Source organism: Manis javanica, chromosome 5 (assembly GCF_040802235.1).
Source record: "Manis javanica isolate MJ-LG chromosome 5, MJ_LKY, whole genome shotgun sequence".
Lineage (NCBI taxonomy): Eukaryota > Metazoa > Chordata > Mammalia > Pholidota > Manidae > Manis > Manis javanica.
Genome location: NC_133160.1, coordinates 94,814,363 through 94,840,233, shown reverse-complemented (window position 1 = coordinate 94,840,233; position 25,871 = coordinate 94,814,363). Strand labels below are relative to the sequence as shown.

Genomic DNA, 25,871 nt, shown 5'->3' with positions numbered 1-25,871 from the left:
TGGCTCTTGCACTAACTTGAGGGCTTTGGGTGGGCGGTTTCAATTCTATGCTTCAGGATCTTCCTTTGCAAAATAGAGCTTGTATTAGGGGATTAGCAAAAGTTCTCTTTGCAAGGTTATTTTTTGTCCTTTCTGAGTTTACTTAATTTGAACACAAGTCAATTTTGCTTCAGTTTAACCATGTCTAACAGAGTAGATTATAGTCAGAAGCAACATATGCCAGGGCCTAAAGTCAGCACATTGGATGGAAAGTGAATACAATTAAAATTAAATCTGAAATTCCTTTAAGTTGTGTGTTGTGTGATACAGTAGTTTTTATGCCCACTGAAGTTTGAGAATCACTGAACCAGTTTTAAGGAATGCTTAAAAGGCAAGTGTGTATGTAGATGTCAGAGAACTAAAACTGTCTTTAGAATAGCTTTCAAACCTCTAGCCAAGAGAGACATGGGTGAAGTTATTAATAAGGCGGTCCTGCTTGCCTTCAAAGTTTCCTCATTATATTTCAATATGGAGCTGCTTCTTGACCTTAATACATGAAAACAGATTTTATGGTATTGTGAGGACTAAATAGAGGATCAATTCATATCTTATAGGGGGGTAGTATATAAGTTATAAATATGACATAATTCAATTATTTTATAGAAGCATTAAATGTGTTCTATGAAAGTATGTTTTTAAATCAAGCTTTTGTTAGTTTTAGCATATTTATTTGAAATACACTAGACCACTTCATAAAATCTGTCCTCATTTTCATGATTCTAGCATTATAAGAATGTCTATTTCCAGTGGATGGTCTCCTCTCCTTGACCAGGCTGTATGGTCTTAACTTATTGCCAATGACTTTACACTAAGCCAAAATATGGGATTTTTCTCACCTCAGTCACACTGTTTTCTGATGCAAATGTTCTTATTAAAAACCTGAAGGGCCATTCGAAATAAACTTGTCCAGATTTTTTTTTTTTAGGTTGGTTCTTACCTAGCAAGTCCATCAAGAGTGCACTAATGATGTCAAAGGTCAGGTATGTCAAAGACATTCATGGTCATTTATTGTAATTTACTACTCTACTGAGAGTTTGTTTATTGATGGGGGCTTAAGGAACTCCAAATAAATGACTACATAAATTCTAAGACATGACAGCAAAAACTGAAAAGAACATTCACTTATCACTTATGTCCGTTATGTACACTGCCATGGTAATTCACTGCTCCAGGCTTCACAGGGCAATAGGCCATGCCTCACTAAACTGATCCACAGAGTTGATCCTAACAGTGCTGACCATGACATTCTGGAAATTAATAGCAGGGAGTTAAAAAATCTCAGAATGTAGAAGTCTATCTCAACTCAGAGTAGGTGCAGAATAAATGTCTGAAATCTCACTGAATAGTTGAGTAAAATCAAATCCCCAGACTAGATGCCTGAGTGTTTTTAATGCAATAGACTCTTTCCACATCGGTATTCCTTGAGAAGAATAGTAACCTATTAAATCCAAAGGCAATGATACTACAATTCATGTTAGTAAAGACATTTGATAGAAAAGGTAAAATGATAAAAGAGTCCTGAAGTAAAGGGGCTGATTTCTAGGATACATCACTCTGTCTGCTGGATTTTTAGGTTAAAAAAGAACCTGTGGGCGAGTGCCCCAAGCCTGCTCCTGTGTGGTCTTGAAGGTGTCGTGCTTTGCTGCAGTTGAGGAAGGTGGCACTTTTCTTGATCTCCTTGGAGTTTCCTTTCCATTCCAGAAACCGAAGACCTTGCTTTTGTCCTCTCTCTAAACTGTCTGGGGGCTCCAGAGGTGTTCAGCAGGTTTCTGTGGGCTAAACTTTCTAACCACATCCCTGCTTTCAAAAACAGGAAATGTTTTACCAGAAAGCAAAAATGCTAAAGCAAACCACACCGATTATACCGGAGACAGCAGGGCGCTGTGTCGGGCAGACAGTCCATGTACAGAATATTTATTTGCCAGCTGGGACACTACCCATATCAAGGACTATACAAACACAGCTATGACATCAACTCCTTCCAAACGACAGATAAAAGCACTCATGGTCTGACACTCACAATTATGCTTTCCTATCAAACTGCTGTGTTGTCAAGTATTTCACTGGAAACTGACTAGCACCTTCTCAAATGCCTGCCATGGCAATTATAAACACATCATTCTAAAGTCAAAAAAAGACTATTTGTAAGGTAAATCATTTCCCTGCATCAAATGCACCTGTGATTCTCAGGGCCCTGGTAGGCAGTGTGTCCACACCACAACCAACACACACAGTCTGCTGCTTCCTTTGTACGTGAGAATTAATGGAGGAGCTGTGTGATGTGTAAATTTTTTAATGAGTGGAAAATGCTAAATTAGCAGACTGCATAACATTTTAATTTCTCAAAGTCAGGAAGTTCACTGATGCAGACACAATTCCAGGCAGCTCTTGTTTATAAATTACAGTTTTTAATTTGTCTACTGTGGCATAAACCCACTTCAACAAGAGGGGGTAATTCTAAATTCAGATTTGAACTTTGACATTTCCGTATGTGGGACTCTGATCTTCAAATGGGATTAAAGACTAAAGTCCAGAGGAATAGTTGCAGTAATGTAAGAATCTAATTGAACATATTCCTAAGTATATATAAAGCACTATTTCTGGACCAAGCCATGTCTGTATAGGCCTTGGATTGCTATATTCCAAAGGAGGAGGTAAGCGTGAATCAGACCATTATATGCCAGCTGTGACAAAGTAGAGTTTACTGCAAATTTTTTATAAAGATTATAAAAGTTAAAAGTTACTAGGTCTTGCCAATACTATTATATTTCAACATAAAAGGTAAATATGCTTATTGGCTTAGTATTTTGGGAGACTGTAAAGTGCTTTTCTTTTTCTTCCATATCCCTTTCTTTCTTGTCCAGGGTTCTCCTTCTCTCCCTCTTCTCCCTCCTCCCTCCCTTCCTGTTCCAACCCCTCTTTCTCTCTTTCTCCCTGGAACTACTTTATGTAAATTCAATTTCAAAACAATACTGCAGTGACAGGGGCAATTTTAATATAACATTAGGGATGATAAAAAGAAACCTAAGTGGGCAGACAGCACAAAGGACGTTTGAATACTGTCTTATGAATGTGACGCACTATTCTGTAGTATTATTAAGTAAACACAGTAACATCTGTTAATGGTAACTTTCTCCTATCAGGTATGGTGTATTCAGCTATATTCAATAGTAAAAAATACTCCAAGTTACAATACATCAAAGCCTTTCTTGTTTGATGTAATCCATACTATTTAGCATACCTAAGGATTCCATAGTTTTTAACATTTTTGTCTTTTTAATTAATGATGTGCTTATAAACCAGAGGTCCAACTTCTTTTGGGATATTAACTGACTTTGATAGCCTCTAATTACCCTTTAACAATGCACTCCAGTGAATAATCTTAGTTTCTGGAAGTTCTTAATTTTAAGGTAGTGTCTCCAGTGTAGGAACTACTTTTTCAGGCCAGTGAGCCTATATCCAGTATAACATATACATTATATATATTACAATTCAGTATCAACTAATGTATATGGATGGCCTAAAAAATGTAGTGGAGGTTCTGAAATTGCTTAACAACCATGATCTTGTTCTACAAATGAAATTACACAGCATCACATAATAAATCCAATTTGTCAAACAGTTATTCTAAGAATAAGTATAGTTTTAAGGACAGAGTGATAATGTATATAATAGGCAAATGGGAAATAATGCAAACCTACATTTTGGATCCAAATACCTATGTCTTCAGAATCATTTTTATATATGCACTTGATTTATTGGCTGTAAGTAATTCTTACCACCCAGGGTTTTGTACAACTAGGACTTTACACTAGTATTTTATGAAAATACTTTTTAATTTGAGTTAATATGACCAAATTCCCAGGACAAGAATTGATATTGCTGCATCTCAAATCTTGAGATTTCATCTTCCAAGATTATATAGTTGTTCTAGCCAACACTCAACATCTCTCTTTAAGAAAGTCATTTACAATTATAAACATAATGAAATATTAAGAGTATGGCAAATAGAAAGCATGTTGAAAAAGAAAAAAATATACTCATTATTTCACTAGCCAAGAAAATATGTACATTTTATTGTTTTTCCTAAGCTTACTTTTACACAGTCATGACTAAATGCATATATAAATCTATATTCTCCTTTTCCATGTTAAATCATAATAAGTATTTTAGTGGTTATATAATAGTCCACTTTATGGAATGACCATGTTTTTACTTAACCATTGCTCTAATACTAGACTTCCATGTTTTGAATTTTTCACAATAAAATATAAATAATACAAACATATTTGGCATATATCTTTTTATGTATTTCCATTAATTATTTAACACTTATTCATTGAAACAGGATTACTGGGTCAAAGGATATGAGCAATTTTAAAGCTCTTAACTCATTTTTCGATTGCTTTCCCAAATAATTGTAAAAATTTGTATTTATGTTATCAAAATACAAGAAATTCTACTTTGCACACTGCATATATATACATATATGCATATATAAACATTATATCTTCAAAATATTCAATAATTTTTTAAGAAACCCTCAAAGCTGTTTGATTAAAAGCTTCAATTGGCATTGAGGAAATATTTAGATTTCTAAGATGTCTCACACAAATAACTGATCGCCTAGTAAAAAATTTAGAAAACTTCTGATTATTCAATAGAAAAATTAAACATTTTAAAAACTACAATGGCTAAGAAAAACAAAAATATGAATTAAAATGATCTCTAATATGTGTTACTGAAGCATAATGGGACATGGAAATGAATTAAGAATAGCTCAATCACATAGTCAAGGCTATTAATTGGACATATAAAATAAAGTTTGTACTATATTTTCAGTTTCACTTCATTTTCAATCTTTCCATATAATTATGATTTAAACATGTCCTTCAGAAACAATATTAAAATGGAATCTTCCCTACAGTTTTGAATTTCCTTTAAAAGGTGAATTTTACTCGTTAACATTATTATCCCTAATATATGATAATTTCTGAGATAAACCATCTTATTTAATGTTTTCATTAACCACATTTTTTCTTGTTTTTTACACCTTTCCTGCCTTTAAAAATCTTTTCTTAAACTTATGAACTCAACTTTTATGTGTGTCAGTCTTAATATTTTAATTGGAACACTTGAATAAGTCCAGTGCAATAGTATTACTGTTTTTTTTTCCCCTGAACAGTATATGGAAATTAGAAAGTTTTAACTTAGACCATACCTTCCCATATTCTATATTATTGTTGCCTATAATTTAATTCCATTTTATTGTCACCTTATTTTCTGCCCCTTAATTGGTCTCTTATTTTTAAAAGAATCAATTTTTATATTTTCAGTTGTTTTCAGTTAGAGTTTGTGAGTAATAAGCCTTCTCTGTCTTGGTTGTCTGAAAATCTTTTTAATGTTGCACTCTTAAGTAATATTGGATTTTCTTATTCTATTCTCCATGAGCTTTAACCTTCATTTTATGTAATCACTTATTTTATCTGTCTTCCAGTATTCTGAGAAGTTTCATGAGAAATACTTTCCAGTTTATTAATTTTTTCTTCATCTTTATCTAAAGCTGCCACAGATTTGATTTTTAACCTTCAAGTGAGTTTTAACTTTCAATCATTTGACTTTCTCCAAATGTCTGCCCTTTTTAAAATATTTTATTATTTTGTTTGTGCTTATAGTTCCTTTAAAAATAGTTTGTTTTTTTCATTTTATTTATTTTATAGACTCAATCAGATTTCTGTATGAGTCTATGTTATGAGTGTTAACTCCCCTATTTATCATGTTGCCCACCTTCCCTTACAGGAAGCAGACTGTTCCCTTGGTGATATGAACTCAGTATTGTAAGCTCAGTTTCAGGAATGGGTTATTTTGTCATAGATCAATACATTTGGGCTATATGAAGAACTCTAGTGGATGGCTTATTGTTTGCTTCTGCTCAATACCCCAGAAGTTTCACCAATTATGTTAATACATATCTCTTTGTTATTTGTTCCCTGTATTGAATCTTAGACTCCATACCAGAGCTGGGTGTAGGATTGTGGTTTTATTATAGGTTTTATTTAAATGAAAACTTCATTTTTCTTTCCTTTATCATGAATATTCCTGTGTCTTCCCTGGGCTGGTGAATAATATTTTTCTACTTATTTCCTATGTTGGGAGCAGCCATTTATGAGACCCAAGTTTATTCAGGGTTCGTGCTTCCAACTCTCAGTCTTAGGTTTTTGCAAGTCTAGGGCTTCTGCCTCTGTGCCAAAACTGAAACTCTAACTCCTAATCTACAGCACCTACATCCATGTTCAATGCTCCTCTGTGTTATTCTGGTGTCCACTTATGTAGTTACCTCTCTAAATTTGTGTTTCTACTTCATGCTGGCACTTGAGGATTCTCTATCTTTCTTTTGAACTTGATTCACTCACTCTTTCTCTATCACACTCATACACATCATACATATGTGTTTTTTTAAGGTGTGATATTTTATCCAATATTTCTACATATTTTGAATCAAAGGGATGTGATAAAGGAAAAATGTGACTGAATATGCTTGTTTTGAACAAATTAGTAAATAAGCATTGACTGTAATATATTCTGTATATTTTACATTGTATTGCTCTTAAGTACCAGTTTGGCTTTTAAATATACCACACTATGTTATCTAGGTAACTCTAATTTCTACTGACATCCATCATGAACTCTGAATTTCTCCTACCTAGCAGTATGTGTACATTTACGTAGGAATCATAAGTACAATTCTGACTAGATCTAGAGGTCATATTGTATGCCTGGTTCAAAAGTAGGCTCCTTTTATTTTGAGATCAGATTGTAATATTGACGGACTATTTCTTAGTGCATTGAAGACAATGATTCTCCTAAAATAAACAACCAATACATGATAATTCCTAATTGACAACTGGAACTTTCTGGCTGTCTTTCTACTCTCATTCTTTTCTTAATTAGACCTTGCCCCTATTGCAAGCCTGGTACTTCTACTATTAGAAAGCCCTTTGTTTTCCAATTAAGGGCCAGGAGCAATATTATTTCTTTGCAAGACCTTGGCAGCAGTGTTTTGCCAGAAGCACCCAGCTTACTGGTAAACAGAAACCATAGTTTTCACTGTAAGATATTGTAATTACACAGCACAGCAATATCTCTGTGGTTTTTATAACTGAGGAAATCAATAGTAGTACAGGCTACAATTCTCTCTTGCACTAGAGTAGATATATAAGAGGGTAAATGAAATTGACTTAGTAGGGGCTGTTACTATAGGAAATCCGAATTGTAAAAGGAAATAGCTTTTTAACTGACTGATTTTAATCCAAAGACCCAGATATTTCAGTCTAACAGACATGCTAAAAAAAATAAGCAAAACAAGTAACAAAAACTCCCCTAGTAGCCTCATTCCCTTTGTTTGTACAACTACTTTATGTCATAATTATTGGCAGATACTCAATCATAAGAAAAATTCTATTAATGACATAAGAAATAAGGTAGATGCTATGAGGATGCTATGTCATGAAAATCTAAACTTGAATATTTCATGTTTGATTTGACAAGTATCATAATTTAGAATGTGTCATTTTGTGTAACTAGTAGAAGGTCCCAGGTTCCATTTTGAAATATTGTATTCCTTACTGAATAGGTTGCTTTGGGAATTTTTAAATATGCACAACAGAAGCAACAGGTATTAAATCACCTCAAGTTGAAATATAGTACGGAGAGAAAGACTTCAAAATTGCGACTTTTGAATTACATGAATCAATCTGTTCAGCATTAAAGAAAGAACATTGAATTATAAAAATATTAAAAAGAATAAATTGCTTGTGGTATGTTTTTATTTTACTCCTCAACCCTAACTCACACCTAGAGGAACAAATCCTGTGTCTCTGGAGGAAGAGTTAGTAAAAGAGCTGTATTCTTTCCATTCTTGCATTTCTGGTACAAACTTGGTGAGCTGCACAGTAGCAGGTCCTAAATCATAACCAGAACTCAGCAGCAGCCTGTTCTCAAAGAGTGCAATGTACTGTGGGCAGAAACCTAAGAGTCCTATTGGATTTTTATTCTGTGTCAGTAACCTAATTACTTGTATTTAAAGTAAGGTGTCTTTTTAAAGGCCTCTCTGTGTATAGACTCTGGAAGATAAACAGAATTTCATAAAATGTGGTAAAAATATTTGCTTCCTATATAACAAATACAAATAATTCTACACAAATACATTTGGTTGCTTGTATTTCACAAACAATTTGTAATGTGTCATAACACTTGACTGCCATTAGTTAAGATCCAAAGACAGTGATCCATTCATCTGTATTTCAGAACAATTCTTAGCACCTTAATTCATGGCCATGAAAATGGTAAAGTTTGCATTTGGAAATCAAATTACCATTTTATTAAGAAAATCTAAGGAACAAAGCCATAAAAAATGGAGAATATTTAGCCTTATAGCATCTGTTATATTCCTGAGCCAATCTTCTACACCCATTTTTTAAATTTAACATTATTTCCTTTAAATAAACATTATAACTTCTAACACAAACCCAACATTTTCAAGGATTTTTGAAGCTATTCCCACTAAGTAATTGTTGTAAATCGGTAAATCTCCCTGCATGGATGTTTTCTGTCCTTATGTATATTTTACATTCCATCATTGGTTCAGTAATGGCCATGGATTAGGAAAAAACTAGCTTACTTATTGGAAGTCATGTGACTCTATGAGAAGTTTAGGGTGTCCTTTTATGCACTGTAATAAAACTGAATAATGGTTCTTTGGTCTGGAAAGAAAGACAGCCCTACCATGGAAATGACTAAATCACTCTCTGTTCATGGGAAAGCCACTGACAACAGTGGATGGCATTTGTTAACTGGATGGGGTTATTATTCATTCTGGTTCTTGGGAGATCAGCTCCCTCAATTTTGAGAGAAAACTAGGATACTGGTATATTATTGCATTTAAAAAAAAAATTATTAACTTTGAATATTTCCTTCAAAGAAATCCAGCTCATTACATCTCAGGCCTCCCCATGCCTGTCCTTTGCTCAAATGGACTTACTCTGCATGCAGAGCCCATCAGTGCAGTTCTTGGATTGCAAGACGAGACCATCACAGTCCTTGCCCCCATTCTTGGGGGCTGGAGCGGTGCACTCCCTCCTGCGCCAGTGTGTGCACTCAGTCCCACAAGTAGACCACTTGCTCCATGAGGTCCACCTGCCATCCACTACCATGGGAAAAAACAGCATCAGGTCAGAGCAAGAAGCAGCTGCTTGAGGGGAGAGGGGAACAAAGCTCAAGTAAAAATAAAACAAAAAACTGAAGAAATAGGTACTGTATTCATGTCAGCTGCTGGCAAGTGAGCATGCTCTACATATGTGGTCAGGAAGTTGGGAACTTACCTTACTGGGGGTGTGATAGTTTTAGCACTGACCAGGCCAATGGACACTTAACCATCCATTCATCTATCCATCCATACCTGTCAGTCTCATCTATCACCTGCCCATGTCTGACATACTCTTTTTATTTTTTCATCCAGAAAGTTGATTCTGTTGAGACCTTCCTGAATTGACTATATTATTTTCTATTTATTATTTGATAATTCCATCCCATTATTTGATGATATATACATTCTTATTTGTATTTTAAAAATAATATTTAGGAATGTTCCTAATCTTTTCTGTGATCTAGTCATTTAGCATTGACTCTCTTTCTTTCTAATTTTGGTGGCTGGCTTGCTGGAAATCTCAATGACACTGAGACATATCTCTATTTTAAAAACATAAAACTTAAACCCCAAATGGAAAAAATACAGTAAATTACACTTGGGTTATACTTTAAAAATGCATTCTTAAAAGGTTTTTAATAAATAGGATGAAGGAACAAAACAGCAGCAAACTCACAGAACCCAAGAATGCACTAACAGTTACCAAAGGGAAAGGGACTGGGAAGGATGGGTGGGAAGGGAGGGATAAGGGGGGAAAAGGGGCATTATGATTAGCAGACATAATGTGTGTGGGGGCACAGGGAGGGCTGTACAACACAGAGAAGACAAGTAGTGATTCTATAGCATCTTACTATGCTGATGGGCAGTGACTGTAATGGGGTATGTGGGGGGGACTTGATGATGGGGAGAGTCTAGTAACCATAATGTTGCTCATGTAATTGTAGATTAATGATACCAAAATAAAAATAAATAAATAAATAGGATGAAAATATTGAAAAAAGTTAAATTTTTTAAAGTTTTCTTTGAAATGCGTAGTTGTGATTATCTAGAATTCAATGTAAAATAATGCCAAACATCATTTATTGAACATGTAGTATACATAACATTTCATAACTACATATTGATATAAATTATATCTGTTTTAGTAGTCTACCTAATTTGGGAAATCTATGATTCCATATTCAAATTATTGTGTAATTACATCATGCACAATGCACATGGAGATGTAAACATGACCACATGAAAAAATGATGAAAGCATTAATATTTCAATCATACCCATTTGGCTATAACTCCCAGCTATTTGGAGAAAAGACATCTGTTTTGACCTAGACCGTCTTAAGGTGTACACACATACACACACTTCTATTTCAAACCAAAGGCTCAGTGCATTTTTAATTGTGGGAATCAACACCTAGATAAGGTATAGGTGAGTACAAGATAAAACACTAAAATTCTAAGCCTAGCTAAGTGTCAGGATTTGTTCTGCAGGTAAAAGCTCCCAATGATTTGATGTGGGATACTTTTTTGATATTTGGAACTCAACACTTGAGAATAGAAAACATAAATTATCTGTATTTTCTCCAGTTCATTTCTCCAACCCGTCTCTGAGACAGGTTCTATTAAAGGGTGAAAAGGACAAAAGTCAGGCAAAATAAAGGGACATAAGGAGACTATGTATCTAAATAATGAAATTATAAACACAAAATAACTAAATAATGAAATTGACAAGATAATAGGTACCTCAATGGATTAATTCAAAATAATTTTTGCTGAACTTTTTAATATATTGTACAAGTAGGCATTTTAAGTGAGTTATGGTTTTGGTTTTGGCAAAAACTCTGATTTACCTAGGAATAAAAGCTGGTGGCAACATGAGAGCACAGGAAGCAGCTCAGAGTCAGAGGGACGCAATCTTGCTCTAGGCATCACAAAATAGGTGGCCAATATGTGCAGATGATAGGCAGCTGACTGCACGGTATCTTCAAAATCCATTAGTCCATGTGTCACAAAATTTTGCCTTTGTTTAATTCATTCCAAATGTTTTCTTTGCCTGTGCCCAGAAACTGACACCAAATGTCAAATATTTCAGTCTACAACCTTTTCTACATTTTAATTCCAATTAATTTCCATGGCTTTCTGAAGATCAAGGGTTGTTAGTCCTAAAATGTGTGGCTTTCAATGCTGTTCAAATCCCTTGAATAATAGAATCTGCAATCTTGGCTCCAGCAGTTTTGTTGGGTAATAGAGAGGGATTATGTTCATAAGTGTTTAATCTCTTGTTTAATTCTATTTTGCATGTTTGGGTAATAAATCTAGTAAAGTAAGTAAAGGAAGCACTGAATGGTATTGGATTCAAATCATATTTATCACACATTCAGGTCAAGAATAAGGCTTTTGTTATATCCCTTAATACATATCTTTAGAATGGAAGGAGACATTTGGAATGAGAGCACTTGTTTATTTACCTGGGCATAATGTGGTGCAGGCTATTTTCTGCACACTCTGCCCTTCACAGAAGGCACCGCCATTGAGCGGTGCTGGGTTGGTGCAGGTCCTTGTGCGCTTCTGATACCCCCGTCCACAGCGGCTGTTACACACAGACCACTCTGTCCAGGTGGACCAGCCACCATTCACTGGAAGGAGATAAACAGTAAATGTGGATTAAATATTTGTGCATGCATGCACCAACCATGCACAATGCATAAACAAAAACTCATCTCCAAAGTGATCATAAAATAAATCTAAAATTTCAAAGCTAGAAGAGCCCTTGGACATCATTTTATTCGCAATTTGGTTGCAGAGCTAAAGAATCTAAACACAGAGATAAATAAAATGAATTGCCAAAATTTACTCACCCACTCACAAAAGTAAATAGGACTGTGTTCTTTTTCCTTGGCCAGTGTTCTTTAAAATAAATAAATACATTCCCTTTACCTAGTCAAGCTCCAAAAATTACTTCTGACAGCTTATCTCAAATACTAAATATTTACATCCTTATGCCATGGTTGCAAGTAGATCTGAAATGTGGGAATGAATGAAATCATGTAGGCTTTTCTTAGTAGTAGGTGATAGATTTTTATAAGTATATGTAAACTTTATACCCTTTCAAGGATTTTTATTCAGTTGCATTTTTTTTAACCAATGAACCTGGTTAAAAAATGAGGACATATTGCTGGATTTTAAACTAATTGGCTAGACTGAATTGGCATTTAGTTAATGTAACTGAAATGGGCACCTAGTTTTTGTATAAAGGCTAATTATGGTGCTTGGTGGAACTGTCAGTATGTGTGTGATTACACAATCTACTACACATTATCACTAGTATTTGCTAATTATCTCTGGAGATCTGGCTTTAGTAAATAGTCTGATATATTTATGCACTTCAATAATGTGAGTCTATGAAATTACTGTAAGTAAGCAATTTCACACAAAAACTATTTGCTGGTGGTTAAAACATGACATAATTAGTATATGTGTCTGCCTCCTAATAAAGAAGAATGTTAGCTGGTCAGGTAACTCACACCATGCCCGTGCATATCATATGTTCAACATTTTCTTTTTTAGAAACCTATGTAGTAGGAAATAATCATCAGTGTGTTATATACACAGACATGGACAAGAGTATTTTTTACAGCAGTGTTTTCATATAAAGATAAATAATTGAAAATAACTGTCATGTTCAACAATAGGAAAATGGTAAACCATGGATGTTCATGAATTGACTCCTAAGCAGCCATTAAAAATGATGCTATAGAAGTCCATTTAATCATACATGAATATTTCAACACCATGTTTTAAGTAAAACATTATATTTATGGCCCTTATTTTAAAATCCTATCTATGAATAGAAAATACCAGTAGTATACATATCAATCTTTTTTAAGCTATCTTTGGATGACAAGATGACAAGATTATAGGTATATTCTTCTTTGACCTTTTCTGTATTTCCCAAATTTTCTATAATGGATATATATTTGGAATCTAAAAATGATGCTAACAAAATAAATATATACAACAGACTGAAAAATGAAATACGGGTTAGAGGTATATGTTTTTCTGTGAACTTTTGGTGGGCCCAATTTATGAGCCTTATAGCCAATTTATTTTATGAGGCCACGAAAAGGACAGGCAGATGGTTGAAAGGTAGCATTTCAGCCCATGTTAGAAAAGGGACCTTAGCCTGCTCAACTTTACAAATCACTACACAATTGTCAATATAAACTGCTTACTAGCATAATGACAAGTTGATATTAGGGGTTACAGCATACATGAACTGCTCTGCTAGGATTATAATGAGAAATGAATAATCATAAACTTTTAGAGAAAGAAAGGTATTTGATGGGCCTATGCTTATTCCCCCATTTTAAAGAGAAAGAGACAAGGGCTTAGAGCATCCTGGTTAAGTGATTAACTGAACATTAGTTAGTGGTAGAACTAGTCTTAGAACATAACACTCTTGACCCCTAGTCTGATGCTATTTTCTGAACATAAAATGTTGAAGTTACTTGTGTTTGATCCTTCCTAAAGACAATGTTTAGCTTGTATTTATGGATATTAAAAACATATTATACATAGGAAAAGAGATTTGCATGTATATTAAACACCTATATAATACATCTATAGAGTCTGCTGGCAGTAGGTATTTATCATTGCTACATGCTGTAATGTGCCCCATTTCTCTTTTGCGCTTCAAATGCTGTTAATCAACTCATTCAGACAGCTTAGAGAAAGACAAAAAGAAGGAAACATTTTATTGTGACTTAAAGGCAATTGCTTCCAATCCAGCATAGCCATTATCTTGACTAGGAAATTAAACCTCAAGAGTATTCAAAGGATGAAAAAAACACAGAGTATGCATCTGTCCTGTAATGAATATGATCGTGTGGAGGCAACTCTGTGTTCAGCCTGTGGAGCATCACAGTGGCTTCTGTTCTCATAATTCCCTACGGTGTGAGGACATCCATCTAAACAGTACTGTCTGTGCAAGTGCCACGAGCCAGACGCTTGCCCGGGGCTGTCCCTCCTTCCCAGTCACCCAGACACTGAGGCCCCTGGAGAGTTTAACACAGTTGCAGCCATGAAAGTTTCCTCAAGTACTAACAGGTGCTGAGACATGCACATATCATTTAGGAGGTGGCATACCCTCAAAATCCTTCCCAGAGTTGTTCAGTTTCCTCTGAGACAACAAGTCATCAAGAATATGAGGGTCTGCTATGTGTCTAACACTGTGAGAAATACAGAAATATACAGAGTAGCCTCTCAGTCTACCTAGGAGCAAAAAGCCTAGATGGGGAGATGAACTACTTGTTCTACTATAGAGAACAAGTAGGTGCTGCCCTGTTTGGGGAGAAAAGCATCATATGCTGCAGCAAAACTGGTGCAAAACTGTTGAGGACCCCAGGAAAAGTGAGAGGCCTAATCTGAGATGAGATGAACTAGAAAGGGCCAGAGAACAGGCCGCTCCTGAAGATGCTGTGCTGAGCACTGCCGCACGGCTGAGATGAGAGCCGCTTGGTGGGGCAGTGCCGTCCTCCTGAGTGCCTCCCACAGACTGTGCAGAGCAAGTTCTGGGAGGTTCCACTTGTTTCCATATGTTTGGGGAACAGGTTAGCCTCATTTTACTTGATATTTTATGATCCCTGGACTGAGCCAAGGCCCACAGAAGAACTGGCAGGCTCACTGAGGCATCTTCAGCTCCTCACTCATTCTCCATCTGGGTGGTCCTGGGTCCGGCAGGGGGCAGGGTTAGGGAAGCAGGACCATCTGCTGGCTCTGAGCAGGCAGGCCCTCAGGTAGACTTCCTTCACTTTCCTGTAGGCTGACTGACAAAGGGCGAGGAATTTCCAAGTCTAGTCTTTCTGTATCAGGAAAGTAGCCGAACCTCACCACCCATGTGAGAAGCTGAAACAGCAGTGGGGGCCCCTGGCTTGATACTGTGAATTAAAATGAGAAAACTGACACGAACCACATTGAAGGCCCACAGGTCACTCACCGTAGACGATAACAGTGGCGGTTGTGCTTTTCCGCTTGGCCACGATATTTTTGGCCACACAAGTATAGTTTGCAGTATCTGAGAGGCGGGCCTGCTTTATGATGAGGTTGTGATCAATAGTAATATAAAAATTCCGATCTTCCACAGGGTCAATTATATCTTCATTTTTCAACCATTCCACCTGAAGATGCACAAGAGAAATACGTAAGTCCCCAGCATGGACTCTGATGGGTGTCTTGCAATACGTAGGACACTGCTTCATGCAATGAGCTTCTGCAAACTAGAAGGAAGTAACTTTCTGAGGTCATGTGAAGTATCACTTACCTGACAGACATCCTGCTTCTGCCTGTATTACATTATTCTCAAATGTCAATGAACCAATTGGGAAATAGAGTGCTCAAATTATTTTCACTTTGCCCTGAAGGCAGGAACAGGGAATGTGCGGGGCTAAGTTCAGACCCCAATAAAAAATAATAGCTAAGCATTTCAAACTGAACCCAAATCCTTTTGCTATTTGGTTTGTTTACTCTTGGAAACTTACCTGCTGCTGTTCAGAAAAGAATATAAGGACTATTTAAAAAGCTCAAAGGCATCTTAGACATCATGTAGCTCTAATAAAACTACATTTGGTTGATTTACATGAAGCTGTGCTGAAACATAAGGATTACATTTCCCTGAAAATGCACTTAACTTTAAAATGTGGCAAACTCATATTTGGAGATGCATCTGAGCCAAAGTACTTGGGGAGGAAAATGTTCCTCCCAACTCTTAATAAAATCAGAATAGTATATGTTATACACAAATCTTTCCTTTTGTATATCACTGGAATCAAATCTTTGGCTCATGGTTTGCTTCTGGGGAACCTGGCCTAAGACCTGACTGTTCAAACTACTGAACTATTTTTTTTCCTCTGCAAATATCAATTTAGCAACAGCAATGTTTTCCCTACAGAACAAAAGGAAATACATCTGTATAACTGTCCTTATGGAGGATAAACTACTTCTTGTCTTGTAAATTGTTTTTTTGTTCTATACACAGGTTTTTCCATAAAGCAAAATAACATTGATATTTATCACACTTTAACTTTCCTTTTGAATTACTGTGTATATGGATACAAGTAATCTTTAGTAGTAGGGAGTCAATAGTGTTGCCATTTTCAAAATCTTAAGGAGCTTCTCCAGCACCACAAGAGGTCTAGGAAATAATCTTTAGATCTGTCTGCAGGCTCCACCTTGCAGGGCTCTAAATTACAATTTAACGCAGGGACTCTAAAATAATCCTCTTCTAATCCCCAGAAGAGAGGCTACAATTTATGGGAAAACCAAACAGCAACAACTATCCTCAAATAAACAAAGGAGGATATAGATAAGAGCAACTATTTGTGGTGATTTAAATTTTGAAATAGCTAAACATTCTTGGTATTTACATTATGTCAGTGAGAAAGATTAGAATGGAATCCATCTAAAACAGTGGAGTTTTAAGACATCATTTTGTTTTCAAATACAGACAGCACCATTCAGGCCAGGGCCGTGTTTGGACATATTTGATAAGATGCTCATACTTACTTGATCTGGATTTTCTCAAAATTTGGGCCTCTGTGTGTGGTTATATGATCTCGCTGGAGGTACAAGGGGGAAGACAGGCCAATTTGACAATAATTGAAAGCTGATATTAATTTTTTTAACCTTATCTTTACCTAGGTTATCTATGTCATTCTAAGGAAAGCTTTCCACTTAAAAAAGGTACCGTTTGCCTCCCCGCCAAGGTGGTCTTGGCTCCCTTCTATTTGTGTGTGCGCAGGTGCGTGCACATGCTCTGTGTGCTTTTCTTTCATGGACTCATACCTGTTCCTCTTCTTTGAATGATGGATCCTGGACTCCTGAACTCTGCCTGGTTGTGCTGCAGTTCCGTTTAGCCACTCCACCCCCAATGTCCCCCTTAGCCATTATCTCATGGGTGTGGAAGCATGCATGTGTCCAGCTGGGTCACATCTGAGTTGTTACTCCGGAGTTCCTCTGCGGGATTAGGCTGAACCCACTTCCTGAGACATCACCTCTAATTACCCTCTTCCAGGGCTTCTCCTTTTCTCCCCCCACCTTGCTCCACACACCTACACGGCCCCCTCTCCCAGGGACATTTCTACAGACCACCACTGACATTCAGACTTCCGCCTCATGACTTGCTTCTGGAGCACCTGGCCTAAGTCATGGCCGTGCAAAGCTGTGGTTTCCTCTGTGTGAATTAAATGGGTTAACAGTTAGGTTACCTTGATTGTAAGTGACATAGAGATCCCAAGGGATCTTGCAAACCACTTTTTTATTTGAAGTTTATTACATGGAAGAAAGATATCACTCTGAACAGTTGACAAAAGATTTAAAAAGACATCTGTGATGACTGAGTTTATGATCTGTACTTCCTTATACATGACTCTGAATGTTCCTTGTGTGTCTTTCAGCAAGTTGGAGCAGTGATTGTGATGTGAGCTTTGAGGACCCCTGAGGAGACCCAGGAGTACTGGGGAGGCCTCTGGGGCATTGTGGGGCCACTGCCCTCCCCCATAAAACTGACTTTAACTGTAGAGGCTCTGCTTTGATGCATTTTCTACATTGGGCTCCCTTGTATGCCTTTATTTGAAGAAACAAAGGGTTCTCCACTGCTAGAAAATTGCCGTAGGAAAGAAGAGGGGAGCCAAGGACTCCTCTGTCTTCTGGCAAGATGCCCCACCCCAGTTCTCTGCCCCAGCGTGGCCTCCACACACTGCTTTGAGACCACCATCTCCATGAAGACCAGATCCCTGGTCACTCCCTGCACTACAATCCCCATCTTCCACCCTCCAAAAGTCTCAAAACTCTTCCATGCTGCCTTGGAATATAAAAGCAAAATCCTACAAAATTTCAACTTCTATTTAGATTGTTTTCCTAATTTTTCTTTAACTAAAACCTAGCTCTTCACGGTGCTTTTGTTTCCTCTGGAGTCCTCTCAGGTCGTGGATGTTTGATTTCCCAAATCCAACATACAAACCTAGGGATCTACTAAGTGTTTTCCTTGTCCTGCATTTTCTATTCTAGACTATTTTCTCCAAACTACTTTGCCTGGAATCGCATGCCATCAGATTATGTCACCAAATTTCTGTTTTCTGTGGTCATCTGCAGACCTCTGGACTCACAGTCAGTTTATCTAGCACAATTTCTGTCATAATTTCTGGTACTTTTAATAACCAGAAATATAACACTTTCAACACCTTGGCCTCTTGATTACCTGACATGCCTTCCTGCATTGATTTTGGTCTGAGTCACACTCAGAGTCATGCATTCCAGGCCAGAGACTTTCAATCCTGGCTTCACTGCAGAATAATTTGGAGAACATCTATACCAATTCTATCCAATCCAGAGAAACTATTTCCAACCCAGAGAAACTATGATTCACAGGTCAAGACTGTTCTAATGTCAGTATTTTTAAAATTCTCCAAGGGCTGTGATTTACTGCTAGGGTTGAGAAACACCACTCTAGACCAGTGCTTTTCAAATGAGATCCCTGGACTGTCAGCATCTACGTCACCTGAAAGCTTGATAGAAAGGCAGGATTTCAGGCTCTACCCGCATAGACTTATGGAATCAAAACATGCATCATAACAAGATCTTTAGGGGATTTACAAGCACATTAAAGTTTGAGAACCACTAGTCTTAGCTCTTGTCCTCACCATTAATTATTAATTGCAACCCCTCTAAAACTCAAGTCCAATTATTCTCCCTTTTTACTACTTTCTTTCTGGCTTACTTTCCCTGGGACCCTTACTTCAAAAACCTTTTACCATGATCCACAATCTATTGAACTTGCCAATTTGATCTCTCACCACTCTCATGTTCCATCTTCCCTCTTGACCAGGTGTAAATTCCCATGTCTGACTTTGCAGCAAACCCTCAACTCTTCTCCCTCTTGCTTCAAAATGCTCACCTGGACACTATTTCCCTACACAACCTTCCTATCCCGTAGTGAAATGTGGCGGTGCCCAGCTATGTGGTGTGGGCTCATCTTAAATTCATGATCACTGAACTCAAGAAGGCCTTTAATTCTGTCAAAAAGTCATACTCTATTTTCATTATCTGCCCCTGTCCAACACTCCTAGACAGCTATTTCACACCTCGTCCTCTTTTCTTAAACACTACCTCCCCCTCTATCCTCACTTTCAGCTGATGGCCAAGATTTCCACATCACTAAGAAAACTGAAATCTGACAATCATGGGATATCCTCTAAGCTCCCACTATCTGCCCACTCACCCACTGCTTGCCCTCTAGTTCCTGGGTCACCTCTCTGTGCTCTCTCCCACCTGTCACCTCTCATTCATACTCCATATCCCCTTCCCTCTTCTTATTCAAGGGGAAAGCCCCAGCAACTCTCCTCTCTAGCAAATCATTAATTTTCTCCTTACACAGAATCATTTCCATCAGCCTACAGACATGTAGCAATTTCACAACCTAAAACCCTCCCCACTCACTGCCTCTAGCCATCCCAACATTTCTCTGCTCATCTTTCAAAATGCCTTGGAATACATGTTTATATTTGCTCTTCAGTTCCTGTCCTCTTCATCCCTACTGAATCTATTCTAATCCCCATTCACCTTTATCATTTCACCAGAACTACCCTTTTCAAAGTCACCAATTATTTTCACTTTGTTAGATGTACTGGTTAAGTTAGTAGTTAACTTACACAACTCAGCAGCAGTGTTCCACGGGCTGGTTTCTCCCCTCTGCCCCTGTGCTTTCTCTGGACAGGGCACTTCCCTGGGAAGCACCCCATCCCCCACAGCCTCCTTGGGCTAAGATCTGTTTCCCTGTGGTACTTCTCTCCTTGGAGCTTTTTTCTTCTATATTCACTTCCTTGGTGAGCTCATCAGCCTCATACCTCACACAGATGACTCCTAAATTACTCCAGTCCAGACCCTGCCACTGAACTCCAGACTCATATATCCAGCTGCCTTCTTGCAACATCACTGGGTTGTCTAGTAATGACCTCCGGAACTGCTCTTCCCAGCCTTGCCCGTCTCGGTAAATGCTAGCTCTATCCTGCAGTTAGACAAAAGCCTCGGACTTGGCCTCGGCTCCGCTCTACCCCTCTTCCCACTCAGTGTCAGAGCAGCATAGTGGATCAGAACAGTGCTCTTCTCCGCCCTACTCCCTCTTCCTGGTGCAAGTCACCGTTTCTCTCTTCGATTATTACAACCACTTCCTGTCTTCTTTGCTTTTCCCCTTGGCCCTCATAGGCTATTTTCAACACAGTAGAGTGATCCTTGAACCCCTAGTCAGATCATGTTCACCTCATCCTCAGCCCTTCAATGGCTCCCCATCTTGCTCAGTGTTAAAGCCAAAGTCCCTACAGGGCCCCATGCGGCCCTGTATCTCTAGGACCCCGACTTCTCTGCAATCACTTGATTTACACGTGTCGCCCCTCATCTCTGTAGCAGTCTGGCTCCTTTGGTCCCTTTATATCAGGGATGCTCTTGCTTTGGGGGACTGTGAGGCTGCCAGCGTACCTGCTGGGAGTAATCTTTCATTAGGTACATGCATAGTTTTCTTCCTTCCCTCCTTCAGGTCTTTACTCAGATGTCATTTTCTCAGTGGGTCACTCCCTGATCAGCCTTTAAACTGCAGCATCTCCCTGTGCCTATGCCCCACTCTCTCACTCGCCTTTATTTCTCCCGTAGTACTTCTCACCATCTCATATAGTCTTCACTTTACTTATTGGTTGTCTCTGCCACCAGACAGTTTCTGGTTAATCTTTTGATCATTATTATATTCCCATGGCCTGGAACTGGCAGTAGTATATGATTAATCTGTATTTTCTGAATTCATCAACAAAAACAAAACATGTAGTGAGATTAAATCTGTTATATACATTTTTAAGTCTCTATAAAGTTGGTGCTCTAACTGTAAAAATTAATATTAAATATGTTTAATGAGAACCATTTTAAACAACACTTCTAACTAAATTCCACTGGAGATTAAGAGCACAGATCCTCACTGCCTAAGGTGAAACCTGGAGCTGGACAGGCTTCCAAGTGGACTCACTGGAGCAGTCCTGAGATAGAAGAGGACATCTGGAATTATGCCAGGAGACCCCAGTGTTTCACTGCTGTTTATGAGTCTCAAGTGTCCTGTGGTCAGTATGTCTTGGTTCAGCCATCTCTGAAAGAGGTAGAAATTATGTTGCAAGAGGGCATTTGAAGAGAACATTGTCTGAACTAGTTTCTGAGGATGAATTAAGCTTGTTGGGAAGGCAAAAAAGGAAAGTGGAGGATAAGGAGGGCATTTCAGAAGGAGGAAGCAGTGGGTGCTTTACCCTGGCTCGAAGCCTCTTGGGGACTTGGGGCACTGGACAGAACTGCACCGTCAGCGAGTGGAGCAAGAAGGTAGAGGCTGCTCTCAGGAAGTCACCAAGGGACTCCGATGCTGTGCTGAAGCATCTGAACTACACCTACAGATGCTGCGATCCAGTGAAGGGTTTAAAGCTAAGAGGCATAACCACACTTTGCTTTAAAAGATGGAGTGTTTTAACCCACAGTATGGGTTAAAGGGAGACACAGTGGAAGCTGAAGACCAGTAAAAAGGCGATTGCCATAGTCCTGGTTCAAAGACCCCAAGAGCAAATTAAGGAAGCTGTAAGGGTGATGGGGCGAAAATAAGATTCAGAAAGTAATTTGAAGGCACAAGGGATGGGGTGGAAGAGTTGATGGTGGAAGGAGGGTGTAAGAGGAACCTATGTCCACTTTCTGACTTGTGGACCTCTGTATGGATCAGGGATCAAGAAGGAAGAAAAGATTTGAGGGCTAAAAGGACAATCATGAGTTGAGATTTGGCTGACTTTACAGGGAATCCAGTTAGCACAGCATGATTTATACAGCAGCTGAAATGCTCAGAATTCCCATCATTTCCATGAATAGAGTGATTTTATTCTTTAAAAGTTTTTAAATGCTAAAACAGCAATAATAACAGCAGCAAAACCCTGATGACTTCTGTTTCACTTGGATCAGCTCAAAGAGCTGAGCATAGATACAGAGAGAAAGGATAAAACAATATTTATTCCCATTTTGGCTCAGATAAAAATGATAAAATGTTAAGAGAAAATGTAGGAGAGGATGTATGGAAGGGAAAACAGTGTGTGAGAATAATTCTGTTTGTCATGTGGAAGGTTATCTGAATCAGCAAGATAAATCAATATAAGGGCCTTATAAATATATCCTTTCATAAAAAAGTATATCCTTTTCATGCGTGTCACCAAAATCCAACACCATCAGATCAAGCGACCCTCTTCCCTTTGAAGTAATTTCACAGGGAGTCTCTTTATATAAACTATATGTAAAATCCCAAGAAACAATACAGAACCCTTTGTTGTGCTAGAATGTATTGTACTGATAGTAATTAATTATATTGTTGCAATGCTCTTTATTTGTAAACTAATCTTGGTTAATCAGGAGTGGTCTTGTCTAGCCTCTGAATTTTCTTCCTATTTTGACACCTCTCTCTGGTTTCACCCTGAGACTTGGCTTCCTCACATTCCTCCCATTTAGCAAACTGTCTGATTTATACGTGGAAGAAGTCTTTTTTCTGAGTTAGAAGTTATTTTTAGCTATGCATAAAACCTTCAAAAAGAGAAAAAAATAGGTTGAAGTTCAGAAAACAATAAAAAGGCTTCGCCCATAAACCATACATGTTGCCGGGCTGCAGTGAGGCAGGGGGCACTGTTTCCGTCCCTATGGCTTATAACGGCAGCCTTTTCAGTAATTTGGGGCATATTTGAAGTAATTGACTCAACTGTTTATAAAGACATGGGGATTTATTAGCATGTAATAAAAACAGTTACACGGCAATGATAGGCTGTACCATTTGCATATCCTGTTTTGTTTGGTGTTGATTGATCCAACTGTGTGCAATTGAGAATCTTACTTTAAGAAGTAGTTCTTTTAAAGTACCCGTTAAGAGAGCTACTCTTGGGCCAGACTGCCTGGGTTCAAAACTGAATTCTGCCACTTCTGTGCCTTGCTTGGGTAAGTTCCTTATCCTTTATGTGCCTCAGGGTCCTCATTCATTAGTAAAATGAAGATAATTGTCAAACTCATTCCATAAGGTTTGTAAGGATCAAAAGAGTCAATGCACAAATTACTTAGTGCCTTAACTAAGTAGATAGCTTTAACTTATTATTAATATTAATTAAGAATAAAGTAAAGGAGATGGGACAAAATCCAAATCACTCTAAACAATAATAGAGAAATGGCATCAATTTAAATACAAAAAGGAAAGTATCGTGATGTCTGAATTCCTTTAGCCTTCACTGACATTTCTACTGAGAAAAGTTAAATCACCATTAGACAACTCTTTAAGACTGTACTAGGAATATATAAGTGATTAAGTATTAAATTGAGCAGTCTCGTATGCTAAACCTAAATGTGTATTTCCATTTTAAACTCTATGAATTCATAATTCTAAAGATGTCATTAGCATGCACGTGCTTTAGAGATATTATAACATGACATTTTAATCAGGCCATATAAATATTATTTTCTAATTCTTTTGGGTTATAAGCAAATCATCATACTACATTAATTTTTTAGAGGCATAAGTAGAATAGGTTTTTAATAAAATAAATTTTATCAAGATTAATTTGAGAAGTTATTGTACTTGGTAATTAAGGCATAAATGATAGGCAATTTATATATTACTATTACTTTTACCAAGACCTAGACCATCCACATTTTTATAGTTTTGATTCTACCTTGGTGAGTTTTTTTCTCCTGCTGTTTCAAATTAGTTGTCACCGCTTGTTCTTTGAATGACATCAGTGTCTACCCCACCCTCACACAACAGCACACACATCGTTAGGTTTAACACCTTCACCCACAACCCCAAGAGAGAATCGACTTCTAGCTGTCTCCACTCTCCCCATAGGCACCAACCTCAGGATCTGAGTCTCCTCCATTCTCTGCTTCTCATTCTTCCCACAGGAGGAAGATTCTGAGGTGGATAATGGGAAAGGAAAGGCTGATATTATGGGATATCCCCTGTGGCCTTGGAATAATTACCATCCTTTGGGGTGGAAGAAGTAGGGGATGAGACCTGGGTAAGGAGAGGGCAACCTGTGGTCCTCAGTGCAAATACTGACCTGGTGTAAGAGAGAGTTCCAAAGCAGAACATTTTCCCAGCACTGAAATTGGGAGGACAGAGAAGCAGGTGGGAGGGATGGAGCATGTTGGAGAAGAGTGAAAAAGGAGGAAAACCGTGGCTTATAAGGCTCATTTCAGATACCTAGGTAGTTTTTATACATAATTGTTTATCCTCAGAACAATGAGGGAAGTATTTATATCCCCATTTTTCAGATGAGAAGAATGTTTTTCATAGACAAAAACTAACACAGGCTTACCAAGCTCATGAAGATGTATGGATGTGAATTCAGGACTGCTGAGCTCTGGGCTTTGTCTTCCACGCAAAGAAGTGGGAGGAAGCAGCTATAGTGCTACAGACTGATCACTGACAGCACGCACTCCAGGCCCTGTGATGGCAGCTGGGGGTGCTAGGACACCCAGAAACACCTTAGTTACTCTAGGACATGGGCTTGGAGCTAGCCTCTGACTGCTGCTCTCCAGGGATGCAGTATGATCCCTAAGAAAGAGACTTCAGACCAATGCTCTGTTATCATCATTACCCTGCTCAATCTTAAAGGAGCAACCCAAGTTCACTTTCAGAGCTAACACTTAGGACTGGGGCATCAGGGAAGCATCCTTGCTCTCCAAAACTGCCCCCCCCAATTTTTGGCAGTGACTACAATGTCTTTAAAAGGGTCCAGTTTTTAATTCCACCATTAGAATGGTAAAAATCTAAGGAGGAAGGTGTACAAATACAAGTTAAAATAGAAAAAGGACATTGTAAATATTCTTTCCATTAAAGAATAATTTGTTCTCTTCACATGCAAATGACCTAGAGAAATAGCACCTTAAATGAAACCATATAAAGTTATTATAAAACATGGCATATAAACAACTAAGAGAAAACCCTTTTCAGTTCAGATAAAAAAGAATTTGAAGGCACATGGACTTCAAACTGGGATTCAACTATCCAGCAGTATGCACAATTTTCTAAGGAGTGTCCATGAAAAATATTTTAGAGGAATCATAATTTGTATCTTTAACGTCTACATGCATTTCATCCTAAGACTAACTGCCCTGAGAATTTGCTATCTACTTTTCAAAATAAAGGCATCTCTTGCATCCCAGCCTTTCCGTGGTACATTGTGTGAGGGTGTAAAAAACCTCCAGAGTGCCAAACAAGCAAATAACTGGAAACATTAAGGGTGGTAGTTGAGAGAGTAAGGGGCTGTAATGATGGGGTAATGGATCCTTTTGCAAATCAGAAAGTTTACAATTCTTTACTTTCACCAAAATTGAAGGAGGACCTAATTATGCCAGGTGCTGGGTTACTGAACATCATCTTTGATGACAGAACACTGTAAGATTTTTTTGGCATGCAATTTGTAAGATGTGCAAAAGTTTGAGGGACATTTATGTCTCCATGTGTTCCTATTTACTTATTTATGAATGAGAAGAATCTCAATATTTGAATCTATTCTAAATGACAGATAGAAATA

At 37.7% G+C, this 25,871-nt stretch overlaps 1 protein-coding gene across 2 annotated transcripts in view; it reads right to left on the bottom strand.

Annotated features, from left to right (window-relative positions):
* Positions 1-25,871, bottom strand: part of UNC5C (unc-5 netrin receptor C) — a 407,905-nt gene that overhangs the window by 60,880 nt on the left and 321,154 nt on the right. For both annotated transcript variants that reach the window (XM_037020211.2, XM_037020212.2), the window contains exons 5-7: positions 15,239-15,419; positions 11,712-11,879; positions 9,080-9,244 (exon numbers count right to left, since the gene is read on the bottom strand). In XM_037020211.2, the coding sequence (XP_036876106.2) occupies positions 9,080-9,244; positions 11,712-11,879; positions 15,239-15,419 (514 nt within the window). The remainder of the gene's footprint in view (positions 1-9,079; positions 9,245-11,711; positions 11,880-15,238; positions 15,420-25,871) is intronic.